The sequence below is a fragment of the Epinephelus fuscoguttatus genome, linkage group LG13 (genome assembly GCF_011397635.1).
Source record: "Epinephelus fuscoguttatus linkage group LG13, E.fuscoguttatus.final_Chr_v1".
NCBI classification, from domain to species: domain Eukaryota; kingdom Metazoa; phylum Chordata; class Actinopteri; order Perciformes; family Serranidae; genus Epinephelus; species Epinephelus fuscoguttatus.
The window spans coordinates 18,595,317-18,613,440 of NC_064764.1; the positions used below are offsets into that span (position 1 = coordinate 18,595,317).

General features: G+C 40.0%; 1 protein-coding gene across 17 annotated transcripts in view; it reads right to left on the reverse strand.

Annotated features, from left to right (window-relative positions):
* abca12 (ATP-binding cassette, sub-family A (ABC1), member 12) overlaps positions 1 to 18,124 on the reverse strand; it is a 99,861-nt gene that overhangs the window by 39,335 nt on the left and 42,402 nt on the right. For 14 of the 17 annotated variants that reach the window (XM_049593775.1, XM_049593777.1, XM_049593768.1 and 11 more), the window contains 12 exons: positions 17,640 to 17,782; positions 15,627 to 15,794; positions 15,190 to 15,407; positions 13,186 to 14,112; positions 12,853 to 12,959; positions 11,560 to 11,666; positions 10,625 to 10,824; positions 10,138 to 10,214; positions 7,536 to 7,666; positions 4,489 to 4,659; positions 1,366 to 1,530; positions 487 to 682 (listed from right to left, as the gene is read on the reverse strand). In XM_049593775.1, the coding sequence (XP_049449732.1) occupies positions 487 to 682; positions 1,366 to 1,530; positions 4,489 to 4,659; positions 7,536 to 7,666; positions 10,138 to 10,214; positions 10,625 to 10,824; positions 11,560 to 11,666; positions 12,853 to 12,959; positions 13,186 to 14,112; positions 15,190 to 15,407; positions 15,627 to 15,794; positions 17,640 to 17,782 (2,610 nt within the window). The remainder of the gene's footprint in view (positions 1 to 486; positions 683 to 1,365; positions 1,531 to 4,488; positions 4,660 to 7,535; positions 7,667 to 10,137; positions 10,215 to 10,624; positions 10,825 to 11,559; positions 11,667 to 12,852; positions 12,960 to 13,185; positions 14,113 to 15,189; positions 15,408 to 15,626; positions 15,795 to 17,639; positions 17,783 to 18,124) is intronic. The other 3 variants (XM_049593764.1, XM_049593765.1, XM_049593763.1) reach the window with 2 other exon arrangements.

The window sequence follows — 18,124 nt, forward strand, 5'->3', positions numbered from 1 at the left end:
TACATAGTTCCAGCAACACAGGATGGTAGGATCAGTTGATTTTTTAGTCTGGGTTTTTTAATGGGATTTGCTGATTATAAGAAGAATAGAATATCACCATCAGCATTATCCTTTAATCCTCATTGCTTTATGAATTATGAAGTGAGCAAAGTAAACTCTACTGGAAGTGTCCACACATATCTAAACTCAATTTAGGGCAAACAATCAGAGGGGTAGGTTATGTTACACTGTTACTTCCAACTTTGTGATTTAGGCTATGAACACAAAAAGGACCACAACCTCGTAAAGCAAGTTAACATTCATACAGTAGATATCTCTTTTTGATTATGAATATGTGGCAATACTTATCATGAATGCTTTTTATAGAAAAGGAATCTCATGAAAAACACTGACTACCAAGATCAAATACACAGTCAAGATCAGTGACAGCACTGACAACAAAATCCATTTAGTAAAAGCCCCAAATCTGTCCTCCTCTGAACTTACAGGCAGTTTTTGGAATCTTGAATCTCTCGATCATCTCCTCCCTCTGGCGCTGGTCAAGGAAGGAAGAGTTTGAATCCGGCATGGTGGGGAGTTTGGAGATTCCAAGCAGAGCCACAATACCTTTGCTGCACAACGCTCGAGATAGGGTGACAAATGTAGCTCTAGTCGAGATGGTGTCATGGTGTCCTTTCACCATCTGGGGAAAAACACAGATTGAAATTTTTAGTAGGTGAAACATACCAAGTCTGAAAGTCAAGGAGGACAAGATACTCACATTTGGCGTGTTTATTTGATGCACAAAGCCTTCATCAGAGCACTGCTAACTCTCTTTGCCAAAGTGCACAACTGTTTATTTAGTGTGACATGAGGTAGACATAAGATGTACTATCTTTTCTATATTTTGGAATATGTTCACTGGATTTTGGGTTAGCACTTCACTGAGAATCCCATTGTAGAACCTCTTTTTCTAAATTCAGTGAAACGTTTACCACTTTCTGATTTTCATGTATTTCAAAATGACAATTTGCAAACGTCAGTCGGGACTTTTTATCTTTGTACTTTATTTCACACTGTCTTTAGGGACCGTGTTTGCTTTTACTGACAGTGTCTGTTACAGTAGTTTAAATGGGAGGATGTTTGGTGTCTGTCTTTAGCGATAATGTCTTATCACGATGGTATCTACTCTTTACTTTTTGCACCTTTTTTCCTTCCCCTTTTTTTTCACAAATTGTGTTCAGTACATTCACAGGAATATTTTTGAGCACTCACACATTTGCGTTCTTATTATTCTACATATTTTTGGTTTACTGATAACACAAACACAAACACACACATGAAAAAAAATGGGTAAGGCGCAGCACAGTAGTAAGGACAACATACCCGGTCGAATTCGTGTTCAGCAGGCAGGTTGAGGTCCTGGATGGAGACCATGTAGTTTCGAAGCTGACCAACAGCAGGAAGAATCATGTCCATCATGTCAATTATAACCTCAGCCATCTTGATCATCACTCCCATGAGGCTCTGTATTTCCTCAGACAGCACCATCTGAAAGACAGAAAACAACATTCAAACGTGTTTCTATAGTTTTAACTTTATAACAATGACTTCTCCTTTTTCTTTCTTCTCCAGTCTTTAAATCCAACATGTGCATTTGACTTTTTATTTCCAATGATCATATTTCACATTTTACTTTTTAGCATACTGCAGCATTTGGTATATTTCACCCCTCTGTCCTTGTCATCATTTTATTGTTTTTCAGTCTAGACTGAAATAATTTGGTTGTCTCAGTCAAGGCAGCAAGATAAATAAAAGCAAGAATATTAGCTTACACATTGGGCAGCCACAAATGTCTTCTGGTCAATTACTTTCGAGGCTATTACTAACCACAGCCAATCTTTGTTGGACAAATAGTTTTATTATTTCAACTGTGCACACATTTGGAGTAGAGCTACATGTACAGGCAACATTGCTTCCATAAAATTCAGCAAAGCCCCTAAAGATGTCTTTCCAACACTGACTGTGAGATCTGCAGACATCAGTCTCAGCTATCCATGTCCTGAAACTATACACTGTCTTATATTAACCAATACCAGGTAGTAAACAAGTAAAATGCTCTATGAAACTGTGTTATGTCAAATGATAATCTGCAACGGACAAACAAGCCAGTGATCAATATAGCTTGTATGGGCTGCAGTTTATCCCTTCCTGTGTCTGCTACTTACTTGTAAAATTAACCATCAACTTACTTTTGCCCACATGAGGTCAGCAGAAACAAGCTCTAAACAACACTGGCATATTATCACCTTAAAGCTAATAAGGCAAACCTGTTGGCAAACACTGACTTTGTTACACATCCAGCGGGCACAGGACAACATTATTATTTATTTAGAGCCTGTGTCTTAAACCAGAAAATGTAAATCTAATAACCTTTTTGTTCTGGTATTGCCCTCACCTACTCATCAGGAAAATATCAGCCTCTTGAGTACCTAAATGCTATATTACATACACCACAGTCGGTTTTTGATAGCTTTTTCCCTGAAAACTGCCAGCTACTTCTATAAACCACACTTACGAGAGCGTGTAATGAAATAAGACAGTAAAGTAGCAGGTGGTAAAACCAAAACAATTAGCTCAAACATGCTAAAAAACTTCACAGAACTCAGTCATTTGATCTATTGTTATCATAAAATTAAGACACTTTTAAGACTGGATCCTTAATGTAAGTCATTATAATATAAAGATCAGGACAGCACTCCCACCTGAATTTTTATTACTGCTACATATATTAATATTGGTGGCAACATTAAAAATTCTAATGGGAGTGCTTTATTTATTTTTACGATAAAAATACAGACTAGAGCAGTCTTAAATAGAGCTGGGAATCAACCAATCAGTAGTAAAGGTTTAAAAAATTGTTTTAAGTCCTTCCAACACAAGTTCGCAACTTGAAAAGTTATGTATAAATGTATGAAACAAACGCAGCTACTTAAAGGCAAACTACACCCATTTTCAAATGTATAAATTTTATTCCAGTGGTCTAAGACAGTCCAAAAAATCTTAGTTAATATCAACAACTTTCTCCCAAATGCAGAAACTAGAGAGCTAAAGCTTAAATTTATGATGTCATATGGTATAAAGTCTGGAGCTGCGCCATTGATGTAGTTCTAGATGAGACTGAGAGAACCCAGAGAATAATGAGTATATGGGCACATTTTCTTCAGAACTGAGAACACTACAATAGAGTAAAGCTCATTTGGGTATAAAAAAGAAAACAAAGGTTCTGTGGGTTGACAAAATCAGGCTCCTATTCACTGTCTATGGAGCAGCTCCAGACTTTGTGTGAGACTTACTTCCCTGGTTTCTGGCTTTGAGAGAGAGTCTGAGATGAAAGGGATGACAAGCTGAACTCAGCCAATTTAATTAGGATCCAAAAAAGAGCAACTGAATCCTACAAACACCTAAAAACAAGTGACCCCAACTCCTACCACTGCAAAGTGCTCATTTGCCAAGAGGAGAACACAGAGAGGAGTCCTCTCAGCCAGCTGGTCCTGAGGCTCACCTCCTCTAACAGCACAAGGCCTCAGGACAACCCTCACACAATCCAGCCCAAACAAATTACAGCTAAAGAAAAGAAAACTACATCGACTATTGGACAACTACCACAACACTCCAAAACAAACTTTAGTGCTATTTGGCCCTGAAGTACACGATGGCAAACTGTCTGACCGCTGTGACAGATCAGAAAGTGAGAAAGATACTGACTATGTACCGACTCAGTGATCACAGCCTGGACATAAAGATGGGCAGACACAGGCAGACCTGGCTGCCTGGAGAAGACAGGCTGTGTCAGAGTTAAGAGTTGCAACTATAGCATGACTATTGCTATGTTGAAAAGACTCCCCACCAGGAAGGTTGGAGAACGTGTGCAGCTGCTTTTAAATCTATAAGTGAAAGAATTTGAGTTTTTTAACCAAAAAGCTTGTCAAAAATCCAAATTAGGACATTTTAAATAAAAACTCGGCATGAAAATTACCTAAATTATCTTGTTACAGTTTAACAAAGAAAATGCCGCACTTGAAATAGGAATGAGGCCTATTAAAGAAACCTGTCAGTATGCTTTTTGAAATGACTGTATCTAGGTAACTAGATTAGTTTTTGGGATGAATGTTTTCTTAGATCAAATGGAGAAAACATCAGCTATGAAATACATGTTTTACAATGTGTGAGGGAGGCAGAGCTTTGTCTAGGGAACAAACATTTTCTTGTACAAAAGCATTTCTCTCCATCTCACATGTTCCTCAAACAAACATGCCGATGCATCAAACTTGTTTTCCGACTGCCCGACAGAAACGGTTTCTTTGGCCATTCAGCCATGACTGAAGAAATCACCACTTTCTCACATTTTCTGGTATGTTTTACAACTAAAGAAAAAAAAAAACATTCGCTTTTGAAGAATACGTTATTTTTCTTTGGACAAAAGACTCAATCTGAATACAGCCTTACTCTGTAGATGAATTTCTCCATGTTGAGATGGCGAGCCATCAGCAGTGAGAAGGTGTACCACTGCTCGACAGACATGGAGCAGAAGGTCTTTAGGATGACCACATCTGTCGCTTTCATTTCCAAGGCTGCTGTGGAGTTGCAATGGCGAAGGTTGACCAACCACGATAGAATCTGCTCGAAAACATTAAGAGAGTATGTCTATAATTAACACTGGCAACAGAAGCACAGGAAAACATGCATCGTGCATAGAACTACAGACATATGATCTGTACTCTAATCGTGCATTACATCACTGATACTAGATTCCTGTTTTCAAGCTGTTCGCTTGAGGTTCGCCTGTTTGCCTTTATATGGTATATTGGCTTCTGAATCTCTGTGCCACTGTGGCATTTTGAAACCAGGTGGATTTGATTTCTCCTCCAGTTAGTGAACACAACATGTATTACGTTGACACACATCAGTCATGCTGCTCTGAATGTTTGGCAAGAATGGTGTGTAATTAAGCATACATGCTGAGACAATGGTTAAGATTTGGAACAGTAAAACAGTGAAAAGACAGGTGTTATCCAGGCAACTCTTTTTAAAGTTGGCAATCATGGACATGTGTGTGTTACAATTGACCTATGGCTAAGTCCCGCCTTCAAATGCGATGAGCCAATCACAGTGCATATAGCCATTTATACACTCAGACATTCTCTGCCTGGACATCCATTGAAATGCATTACAGAAAATCAGTTTTGTTTGGTTTTCTGAGCTTTTTTGGAGATTTGAAGTTTAAAAATGGTCAAACGGTGTGCATGGGGTACATGCAACTCCGTCACAAGGTATCCTGAGAGGCTGGATGACGAGGTGTATTTTTTACATTTTAAACCACATCTCCGAGAAGTGTCTCCTTTGGATAAAGTTGTGTGGTAACGTTAGACCACAACATCAACTCAACGTGAATAAGATTAACAATGATGTCTACATCTGTTCTAAGGTAAGACAACATTGTGTTTGAGGCAAGATATTGTCACTTTACTGGAAAGAAATATAAAGTTATCTCTAACATATCTAGCTAACGTGAGCTAAAGTTAGCCTAACGTTAGCTCCTAGCTGTGTTGTTCATCATGTCACCTTGTTTGCTGGGAGTTCATTAGCCTATTTTGTTCTAGTTTTTGTACTTTGGTGATCGTACGTCATTGTTAGCTGTTGTCCAAAGGGCTCTAGTTAAGCTAACGTTGACTTCTGGATCTTAGCTTCATTAACTTATCTGTAATCGCAGAGATAACAAAGGTTGGTAAACGTTATGCTGAATGACTCAGTGTAAATACTACAGCACCAAACTAACGGAGAGACACTCAAAACCTTAACTTCAGTGGCACTTTAACTTGTTGTCTTTGATGGCGACGGCAACAAGATGTGGTTCACAAGCATACACTGGGACCTGTACATCTTGGCTTGTAATTTAAGCTTTTCATTGACCTTCTCACAGGGGCGTCGTTTCAGCAAAAGCTAAGGTATGGCAATATGACATGACGTCACAGAGCTACTGATGATGGAGTTTCAAGAATATGAACTTATATAAAACTTCTCTTTGATCTTTGACCTGTCAGAAGTACATACTATGCTATTGAAAATTGTTTCAAAGGACATGAAGCTGTTTCTCACATTCATAATACCTCATGTCTGCATGTAATGCACGACTTGGTGAGAGCAGTGAAAACATCGGACCTATTTTGGCACATATTTCAGCACCGTGGACAGCGAGTGGACGTTTAATTATCATTAGTCATGTGTTTAACTTCACAGAAAATAAATTAATTACAAGCTCATTTCTAGAAGATAACCAAGGGGCCCGGTGTATGAAACACAGTAAAACAAAGGCCAATTTGGTACAATACTGTATAGGCAAATTTATTGGAGTGTCTCCAGAGACCGAAAATACAAGCTTAACATGCCGACATGAAGAAAAAAACCCACATACAATCAGACAGGCTTCAAGACATCATTTAGACAGGCTGTCTACAGCAGCAGAGCAAAATGCTTTTACAACACATACATACCGTATTTTTCCAAATAGTAGCCTGGGAGTTTTTGACCCCAGGTGTTTAAAAGAACCAGGGGCTATTTGCTCAAGGCTTTTTTTTTTTTTTTTGCACCGACCTGCATCAGGCCGTTATTTGGTTACAGTTCCTGTCCAGTATGTTTTTAGTGCAAAAAATACTGTATAATGTAGGGGTGAGTTCGTGTACATAAATCTCTACATTTATGTACACGATTCTCAACATTTAGAGTGGGTCATTTTTTTCGTGTACACGGGTTTCACCACTGGGTGGTGCTATTGCATTATACCAGTAAAGCCCCAGTTACCCGAATACCAACCGAACAGGCCATTTAACCAACAGTTACAGGCCACCACACCGAAATATCGCCATCCCGAATTCTGGTCCCTGAGTCCTGACAGTAATCTATGGTGAGCCTGTAGAAGCTGTATTCCCCATGCATGTCAGCGATTTTCACCGGGGACACATGTGAGTAATTCAGGCTGACATTACCTGTTTTTCAGCGAACTCTTCTGGTAATTTTTTTAAAAGGCATGGCATATAGGTCCACAGTAACTTATTATTATTATTATTATCATTATTATTCCACTGAGTCATGTCTGCCCTGCAGAAATGGTCCATGTACAGCAACAGTGTAGAGAGTGATTTTAACTTAAGCTTTCAATTCAGTATCCATTGTACTGTAAAGGCAACAGTTTTTTCTCACTGATTGAAACCGTACAAATAAAACAAGACTGCTTTACGAAATGCAACTTATGTGTCATTAGCTGAAGGTTACAGGGTTATCCTCCAATCAAACACATTACATTTACTGTAAGCTGCACCATGTAGCACCAGCCTGAGGCAAAGTATATAGGCTACAGAGGCCTAATGAAAAACTAATACAATAATGCAAATCCACATTATGTGCTAGTTATTAAAGGGTAATAGGGCAGAGGTTTGAGGGTATAGACGTATGTCTATTGAAGAGGATACAATAAGTAATAAGGTACACTGGCTCACCTCTAAGTTGTTGTTTGGCAGTGTGGTTGCCATCAAGAGGTGGAGAGCAGCTGGATCAAAATTCATGCGTTGTTGAACTTCCATGATGAAGGCTTCTTTATCCCTCAGCATCTCACCGACCGTCACCACTCCTGGGGAATAAAGTGATAAAAAAGAGCAAATTATTTATATATATGTGACCAGTTCATCTATTTTCACTTCTATAGGTGTGGAAACTCCACAAAGAACAGAATTACCAACAATTACCGACTGCATTTCCTGCCAAAGAATAGGTGGAACGGCTGCCTTAGGGTGTGTTCAAATTTAGCGTCCTTTTTCCATTGCCAAAACCTGTTTTATAACAGATCTGGCAGAGAGGTCACCTTCAGAAGCTGAAAAAGTACAGCTCTGAATGACATTAAGTGTTTTCTCAGCCAGTCAGTCACAATGGATGAGACGCTGGCTTCATGTTCGCTAAAGCAACAATCATTAACGAAGTGACAGCGAAGAAATTGGCCACTGTATTAAGTTATTATTGATCGATATCCCAGCAAAAAACAAAGTGGAGGCATCAGACAAGAGAGGGCAACAGGTGAGCTCAAATGAGCAGTCTGTTGCTATGGAAACAAGGTTTGTGATCTTGTTTTTCTACTGATAGCATGCCATGCATCGGCCTTTTAATAGACCGTTTCATAAACATTCTTAAGGGGTCGATTTGTATTTCAAATAGGAATGTTTGTTAATGAGAGGGAAACTATAAAAGAAGGAAAGGTCATGATGTCATTGACGGCGTTCAATTTTGCATCTGAGCCAGACTTTGGTGCCAGTTCTACTGAAGTCAATGGGGCGGGCACGGCAAATGGCACTATAACCCAACATTTCACCTTTGACTTAAAAATCTTTCCACCAGATTAAAAAACATACATTATGTGATGTTGACTGACTTGTTTTATCTAAATATGTGCATTCGTTTTCTCTTTTATTCATCTCCAAACAGATCATGGCTCTGCCCAGCAGCTGCATAAAGCTCAACTCAAGTCTGTGTTTGCTCCAACACTGCTATCGCTACCTCCTGTTAGCAGTTACATGTATTTGGTTATCAATAACTAACCAAACTTAAAACTGGTAATTATATTTAAGGAGGAGGGCTAATGTTTGATAATCATTCCTGTTACTGTCAGGAGGTGGCGCTATTCGCCACATTATTATAAATCTGGAGCCAGTTGAACAAAACACCTTCAATTTTCTCCTTAAGTTTGACACTTGAGACTTTATTTTTCCTAAGCTGAGGGACTTACTTAAGCATGTTGCACAGAATGCCTCACAAGGTTTCCTAGTTAATAAAAAATGTTAAGGCATTTACTGCATTGAAAGAGATTTGACAGTGGTAAAATACTACAGTTAGCCATGTGTTTGATTGTGCTCAAGCTTGTGACACATAAAGTCTTATGTGCAATGATTTAACTAACTTTAAGGGATTCCTTAGGTATAAGACCAAAATAAGGAGAAAACTATAATAACTTAAGTGAAGACCTTAAGGAAATCTGAAGGAAAAGACATATTGTGCAATAAGAAAGCTTTAACATGGACTTTAAGGAAAATCTTAACTTTAGGTGTTTAATGCAACCAGCCCCTGGACCCTCAGTACTTACCAGTACTTCTTACTGTGTTTATCAGTGAATAAAGTTAGTATTTGCACTTTGTTTAGCTAACGTTAGCTAGCATTACCTGTATTATGAACCATAAACATTGGTAAGCAATAATCCCTGTGAAGGTGTAAAAGAAACAGACAAGGGTTTGTTGTGTTGGTGAGTGATAGCAAATATTACAACCTCTCAAGCTTAATCATTGTCATGACTTACATATGTGCTAGATAATTATTGAAATATGATGAATGGAGTGCAAGTGTACGGTCACTGATAACATGTTGCACCTGCCCCGTTTGTTTATGTATCATGATGTAAAGTTTGCTATCTGGGACCAAACAGGGGCCTGAGACTGAGCCATGATCTGTTTGGACATGAATAACAAGAAAAACAAACACGCATATTTAGTTAAAAATGTCAGTCAACATCACCTAATGTGTGTTTTTCAATCCAGTGGAAGGATTTCTCAGTCAAAGTTGAAACAACAAAGATATGATGGGTTATAGTGTGATTTACTGTGCCCGCCACACTGAGTTCAATAGAAATGACACCAAAGTCTGGCTTCTCTAACAGTGTCACTGACGTCATGTCTTTTCCTTCTTTTATATTTTCCTTGGGTAGCTGACAGAAGTAAACAGGGATCAAAGCTGTTGCCTCAGCCACAGGGTAGCAGGATAGCAAACTTTTTGGATAACAATTAACTACTCAAAATTTATATTTATGCAGTTTTTGCAAATGGATAATCTGTAAATAATTACAGATATAATTCTTCTTCTCTCATATATTTGTCTTTTACCATTAAATCAAATATAAAACAATAAAAACAGGCTGGAGATGTAAAATCTGTGTGGCATTAAAAGCAGAAATAAGGGAAAAATCTGATAGGTCTACTATAAAACTGTGTAGTGGTGCAGAAGAAACGTATAATATCATATTGTGAAATATAGACATTGTTGTGATATAGAGAAATGTCTAACCTGGGGAGGTGATGTTAATGTTTAAAGACCTCAGGCTGCTGATGTTAAAGCCCAAACCTTGACTCAATGCTGAGGACCTGTAAACACAGACACAAACACATAAACACACTTAAATAGAAAAATGCTAAAATATTTCTTTAGAGGAAACACTGCCTTTATTCCAATAAAAATAAAATGCCGCCAGGCGTCCTGCAGGCTAAATGGGCTGAGGTTAAAATTCTGTTACACCAAGACAAGGAAAATTTGCCTATTGGCTCCAAATGACAGCAAGACAGCAACTGTCTGATTTTGCAGACTTCAGTGCTCTAGAATCCTGGGAGTTCTTTAAAGTGCAACAGCCCGGACCACTCTGTGATACGATTAGGCAAATTGTACAAAGGGGATAAGAGAAATACAAATCTGGATGATGGTGAGAGCAGTATTATCTGTACAGAGCGCCACTCATTGCATTGAAGACAAACTTGTAAGAAGAAAGACGATGCTTTACCAGTCTGTGTGAACATTGTAGGTTTTAGGGTCTCCGATGACAGCCTGGAAGATGATATCTGTCAGGTAAGTCGTGTTGTTAATCAGACTCTCAACCAAGGCCTTCAGGCTGGGTAGAAGAGTGTGACACAGTTGCCCAGGCCGAATGGAGAGGGCCGACATCAGCAAACGCACAGTCTCTGTTTCCTCCAGGTCGCACACCTACAACAAATCAGTCACGTAAGCACTAAGTCAGCTTCTGGCCAAATCTCAAGATCAAACATATGCAGCAAAGACTGGGTGGTTGGATATACTTTGCTGCCCACTGTGGCGTGGGAATATTTTACTAGATGGTTCATTGTAGGACTTCAGGGTTAGAGCCTGTCTCAGTGTGACTCAAAGAACTCCAACTACACAATATGAGTGGGTTTTTCTGAAAAGTTTTACTAGTGATGATTCTTTCTGAACAAAACATTGAATTCTTTTGTTTTATGATTTGCAGCTTTTTTTGCCACCTTCAAAAAAATAATAGCTTTTCACATTTAATCAAAAAACATATCACACTGACAACCTAAAAATACCGCGTTTTGTTCCAAACTGTAATCAAAGTCTAATCAGAGGTGGTGTTGTTTCTGTTGCCTATTCATGTCCATGCTGCAGCTTTATTTTGCTCCACTTTGAGCTCTTTCAAAAAACACTGTCATAACCGCAACATAGCATAATCACCCTGACAACACCTTCCTTATCATAGGCATATACAATACATATAGGTAAGTCTAAACCCTCACAACCTTAGTGTGATGTTGTCATCTCAATGCTGAGTACTTCTAATTATAATGGTGCTGCTTAAAACATTTAATGAACCCTGACAGTAGTTTTCAGACATTCTGAAGTACTATTTATTTTCTATTTTGATGGATGTTGAGTGTGTGAAAGTGACAGGGTTAATGCAGAGACCTTGGATTCCAGGTGGCCAAGTTGCTCTGTGAATCGCGGGTCTGTCGGGCTGATCTCGAGGAGCGCAGCGGCTGTTTGGATGGCCTCTTGTATGAGCATCAGGTTCTCTGAGAGGGGAGGCAGAGGGCGAAGGAGAGTGGGGGGAAAAACGACGGTAAGAGAGAGGTTATTAGAGTTAGACAGGAAGATGGGACAGGAAAGGGAAAAAGAGGGCAATAAGGTCTGTAAGGTGACAGAATAACATGACATCCCACTGGGTTTCATTACGACTCGCGCCATTACAGGGCAGCGTCGTCAGCCAGCGAGCAGCAAATGATGTGCTTAAAGTGAAGCCCAGTGCGGGACTGATGGGGCCAGAAGGGCCAGCGGTACTAGACGCTGTCGTGCATTAAAACACATCTGACAAGCACTAAGAAAGGCACCACCTCAGGCAGCAAGATGTGATGACAGAATATTTAATTAGGCCAAAATTAGACAATGGTGATGTTTAATCTCAGGGTGCTCAACACCTAGAGGCCTTTGCAATTACAACGGTTCACTCTGGGTGTGTGTGTGAAGAATATGAGCGAGGTTGCGGAGAAGTGAAGCTTCTGCAGCTGCTTACGAAGTGATTCTATGCACTAAAAACATTATCACACAAGCACAGACGCCAATTAAAAGGAGGTCATAGATGTCCACTTGTGTGAGTGCGAGGGGAGACGTTTAGCGAGGGCGGACAGGATAAGTGATTGAATTCTACTTTGCTAATGAGATTTAAAAAGGTGCTGAGTGGCTTTCTGCTGGAGAAGGGCCATATGGCCTTGGGCTCTTTGGGAGCTCAAGCTAAGCTGATGTGAAGCCTTATTCCTCATATCTGCAGAATGAATTATGCCGCACTAATCATGTATACAATAACAACAGCGTTAACAAAACGTTTTATGGTCTTCTCATGGTCCCGTAATAGCTATGAAGGTCAGAGAAAAGGGGTGGCACTCTTCCATGCTGTGTGGCTTTTTAATGGCATGGGCTGGCAGGCTGTTTATACATACATACTGTCACAGCAGGTTTGTAAACACAAGCTGCAGCAACAGTGTGAGCTCTACATTACAGCAACAATTAAGTATGAGTGGGAGGGAATTCACTGAGGAGTCAGTAGGTAAAGTTAATTTGGAGAAACTAAAAGGATAAAGCATCATTCATTTGGGGATTCTCCATTTAACTAATGAGAACACATTTCTCATTATACAGCTGCCCTTGGTTAAAGAAGCCTTTAAGTGTCCAAACTGAAACAGTAGATCTGAACCCTTAAGTTACCTTGAGATTCACCGGCAAGCACTCTGGTGATATTTTTAAGCAGTGAGGAGAATGGAAAGTCATCGGGAAGCATATTGGCAGCATTCATCAGAGGATCCATTGATGACCTGGGAAACATTAAACAAAGAGTGTGAATGAAACAAGGGGCCCATAGAGCAACATAATGGTGAAAAACAAAGCAAAAAGGCGAAATTCAAAGCAGCTGCTTTTAGATGCTGCGGCGAATACATATCTGAATCGAGATACTGAGTTTACACAATAAAAAGGGCAAAAAGTACTTTCTTTTTTTCTTACTCCTTAAGCTATATTTCGAAAGATGCAAAAAACACTCACATCTGAAACGCGCCAGGAATAGTGAAGAAGGAGAGCATCCCAAGGGCAGCATCAATGGTCCCTTCCCGAGAGGCAGCCATGCCCCACGGCATGTTGCCTGTAGCTCCTTTCACCACAACGCTCAGATCAGGATTGGCAAAGAACATGTGGATTGTCTCTGTAAGTTCTTCTGAGGAAACAGGGGCGGAGATGGCTCTGAACATGGCAGGGTAGTCAATTTGGAAGAGGTCTATGAAGTCATCCATGGGCGTCCTTGCCGGCATCAATGAGGTCTCGCGTCTATTTCGGACCCTCATCGTATGGTTAGCGCCCGTCATTTCCTGCTGAAACATGCCCGGATAGTGGTCCATGGGAGTCAGAGAACCACTGGTGAGGATGAACTGCCGCAGTACTGCAAGTATGTCTTCAAACTGCTCCATGATTGGTGGTATTTCTATATTCATCTGGGTCAGAACAGCCCAGAGAGGACGAAGGATGTCGCAGATTTTAGGTAGAGCCTGAATCAGCAGATCCAGTCCAGAAGCTTGAGTGGAGGCGAACCACTCAAACATCTCGGCCACTTTCTGTATCATCACCCTTGAGTCGTTGTTTGCCAGAAACTGTTCCATGGCTTGGTATATCATAGGTGCATCCCCAAATAACTCAATGTCAATCATCAGTTTCATAGCTTCTCTCATTATATCGATAAGAGATGCTTCACTGAATTCAGAAAATTGTCCCAACATCATGTCATCTGACGTGATATTTGCAGAAGACAGGAAGATCATTATTGCTTCTCCAAAGAGTTCCTCGGACGAGCTGCCCTCTTCTATGCGATGGTAGTTATCAAGGATGTAGTGCACTGTTTTCTGTAGAGCCTCCATACAAGGCTGCATGAATGGGGCCACCTTTACCAGCTCATCTGAGAGCATTTTGAGAGAAGACAAACTGCAGAAGGGAGAAATTCAATGAATGTTAAGTTAATCATTGACATTTTGTTGTGTCTTATGTACAAAAATGTCAATATCAATTAGAAAAAATTGAAATGATTGTAAGACCTAAAGGATTTCTTATTCCTACCTACTTCTTTCCAGCAATGCAAACAGTGTTTTCCATTCATTTCCTGAACACTGTGATTCAACAGAATTCTAATTTCTCAGCTTTAACCAGAAGTAATATTTCTTCATCATCCTGCTTTATACTTATTCGCATAGTTTTCCCATTTCAGCCTTGATAATAGTAGTCAGACCTGATTGATTCCCTGCGATATGCAAAATGCGATCCTTATCACCATGCCCGGCTCATTATTGCAGCTGGCGTATAAAGGGAAATCAATTTTAAGAGGATGTCTCAGCTAGCTGAATCATGGTTGAGCCGCTATCTGTGCAGGCCTGCCTGTTTTCAGGCAGAATCGCATTAAATTAATCAGGTTGAATGCAAATGTGATCACTCCAATTCCTTGTGCAATTAGGTATGAATCAAATTGGCCTGACTGGTGCTTTGAGGATAATGTTGTAACAACAAATGGAGAGGTGAGTTCACATATAGGTGAGTCTGTGTCTACGGTTGTGTGTAGAGATGCAACCGACAAACGTACAGAACATTTCTGCAGTCGGATAAAATACTGTCAAATATGATCAAACTGTAATGTTCACCGGGGCTTTGTTTTGTGGCAGCACTATAATTTGATATGATTGCATCATTGTCCTCATATCCTGCGGCTTCAGTGCAGTCTGGTCTGTCTGATCTACTAAGGCCTCTATTGGTGGATGGGTTTCTCCTCATGTAACTTAGGAACGCTGCATGAAGCTCTTGCTCTTTTATTCTGATGTACTGATGCATGCACATGTAAGCTTTGAGAGTCTTCAGTGTTAATTTTGATGTCTGTGATCACTTAAGTGCATGGATCTGGGATGCTCGATGTTTCACAATGGATTTCTCTGTTAAGCACAGTATATCACAACCAAGGTGAAGGACGCATCTGATTAGCCATTACATAATCTTATTGTAGCTGTAAATAGTCACCTGCTTTGCAACTGCATGTTTTGGAGCTGCTTGAACCAATGAAGCTGTGCCTCGTGGCTCAGAGGCTGGCCTGCGAGCACAGAGAGTTGGCTGATGAAAGCCTCGATGAGCTGCCCTGTCACAAGTGTGCTGTTGATGTTGACTTGGTAGAGAGACTGTATACTCCTGACAATCCTGGCAGCTGTAGCGCTCACAGTCATTGGTCCCACACCCATGTGCTGCACAGAAAACATACAGCAGAAATGGACCGTTAACAATGTGGCCGCTTTCTCTGTGTGTCAACACTGCCACCAAGTGGTCACACTGTTAACTGTACTTGACCAGGGCACACAATTTAATATATCAGTCTGCTCTGAGATAAAATCCAGAATGCAATATCTTTCTATCTAATTTGTTTGTTTGCCATTTCCTATTTAATTTGCCATGCATCTACTCACGCTCATGTTCATGTGGGCGTAAACAGCGTTGGCTTCAGCGTAGGCCTCCAAAAGAGGCTGCAGGTTGATGTTGCACCACATAGCCAAGGTGGAGTGGTTTAACCCAGCTGCCTCTCTTACTGGCTCCCATGCTCTGAGAACTTCACTGCACTCCAATGTGCCGTTAGCCTAGAGGGGAAAAATGTCAACATCTTATCGCGTTTCATACGTATTATTCACAGAAAACCAGTTCAGTTAGCGAGACAGAAATGGAGACAGAACAAAGTGTCTAGGGGACAAAAGGTAAAGGCACGAGGGAAATATCATAATCGCACTGGTCATGCAGTTTAAAGAGAAGCAAAGAAAAGGGCAGGAGTCTCACACAGGTATCATCGCCTCTCACAGACTGACACACCAGGTACACACCCACTCATACTGTATATGCATACACAATGTATCTGCATAAGCACCGGGTCAGCTATGGAGATAGATAAACTGTAAAAAGGTTCCCTCTGAGGTATAAACAAAACAAAGAATAATACTTTAATAGCTGCCACACCACACTATATTCTGTCATAACTGCATGGATTAGAGGCCACCTGATACTGGCTGGTTTAGATAATGATTTAGATGAGAAAAATATTAACTAAGGCCGGACATAAACATGACAGTTACTGTAAATGTAGTAAATTTTAAACAGCAGACTTAAATGACATTAAATGACAATTAATAATACATTTAAAGAAACAGCTTGACATTTTGGCCTTCTTGCTGAAAGATGAGAAAATCTGTGCAGTAAATAAGCTAACACAAGACACATGTGATTTTTGGTTGTTTCTGCCCTTCATTTTTTGATATTTAAGACAGAGATATAACATGTTAATTTATGAGCTTTAGAGGTTCTGGTGGGTGTGTTTTGCTACTTTTGGACAGATACGAGCTAGCAGTTTCCCCCTGTTTCCAGTCTTTGTGCTAAGCTAAGCTAAGCTAACTGGCTGCTGGTGGTGCTGTGACTTCATATTTACTGGACAGGCATTGGAGTGAAATAAATCTTCTCATCTAACTACAGGCAAGGACACGAAAAAGCATATTCTCCAAGCTGTCAAACTTTCAAATCATACCGAAGTAACCAGTTTACTAAATACAACTGCTCCAACTCAAGTGATCTAATTCAACAGCCCTGCAGTAAACTCTTACCTTTTGACAACTTTACACTGTAGTAGTTCTTAAGAAATGTTTTGCATGTTATCGTTGCTAATATTACATCAGAAACACCTTACAGTATACTACCTTTTTTTGCATGCCATAACACACATTAATACTGTTACATCTGTGATACATACCCATTTCCTGTGATCTCTCACATGAACTATGAGGGTTACATTTCTCCTGCCTTTTAATCAGTAGAATATTATAAGCACACTGAATGGGCCGACGATATCAGCCTGCCAACGTTTGGCTCAGGCTCTAGTTTGGGGAGTACATGACAAATCTCACAAGCATTTAAGCTGTTTTTGCTTGTCTGTTTTTTCTTTCATACTGTTAAAAAAAGACCTTCTATCAGTGTCACCAAAAGTGACACTTTTTACCACTGACCTCTCAGCACAACCTGAGATATATTCTTATCTTCTGGATGAAGCATAAATAATTTCAGCAACAAATCCCAGCCAAGATCTGGTTGACAGCTGCGTCCTGATAATGTCATTCAGTGTACTAACCAGCAAAGTCATGCCCTCATGTTATTTGTGTCCTTGTGTAAGGACGGCAAAAGCCCTTTGAAGGGGTAAATAAACAAACAAATGGCCATGCAGGCAGGGGAAACAGACATGAGTCAAGTGTATGGAAACAATACATAATTAGGCATGACGCCAAGATGAGAGATAGGTATTGTAAATGGCAAAAATGCATGAAGATTAAGGTACTGGTACAGTAGCTTGCCACCCACCTCTCACACATGCAAACATGTCCACAAAAAATGTGCTGGCAAATGACTACGAAGACACTCAGTCATGGTACAGTATGTTACTGTCTAACCTGCTCAACTGCCTGCAGCGTGCGTTCAATGGCAAGCTGCATTCTTTCCGAGAACTCAGTCAAGTTAAAATGACTGCTGTTAACAGACTGTGCAAGTTGTATCATCAGGGTAGCCACGGGTGTCTGGAGGCTTAGTATCAACACTGGAAGAGAGAAAAGACAAAGGGTTTGGCCAATATGAATGACCGGGTATAGATAAGAAACACTTTTGAACAGCTGTTGTGGGCGTCTTTAAGGTATGTCATGACGTAAAAAGTTATGATTTGCAGGGCGAACCAAGTCTAAAGGTTAGACCTGTGTTTACATGCACACTAATATTCCACCATTATTCTGAATATGACAATATTGTGAATTTGAAATAGGTCATGTAAACAGCATCTTCTGTTTGGTTATTCTATATTAATCCGTAGTCCAAATTAATCATTGTCCTATTAAGACATGTGGCATTTGCTGGTATTATTTGGGTTATCAGAGCATTCTTTGGA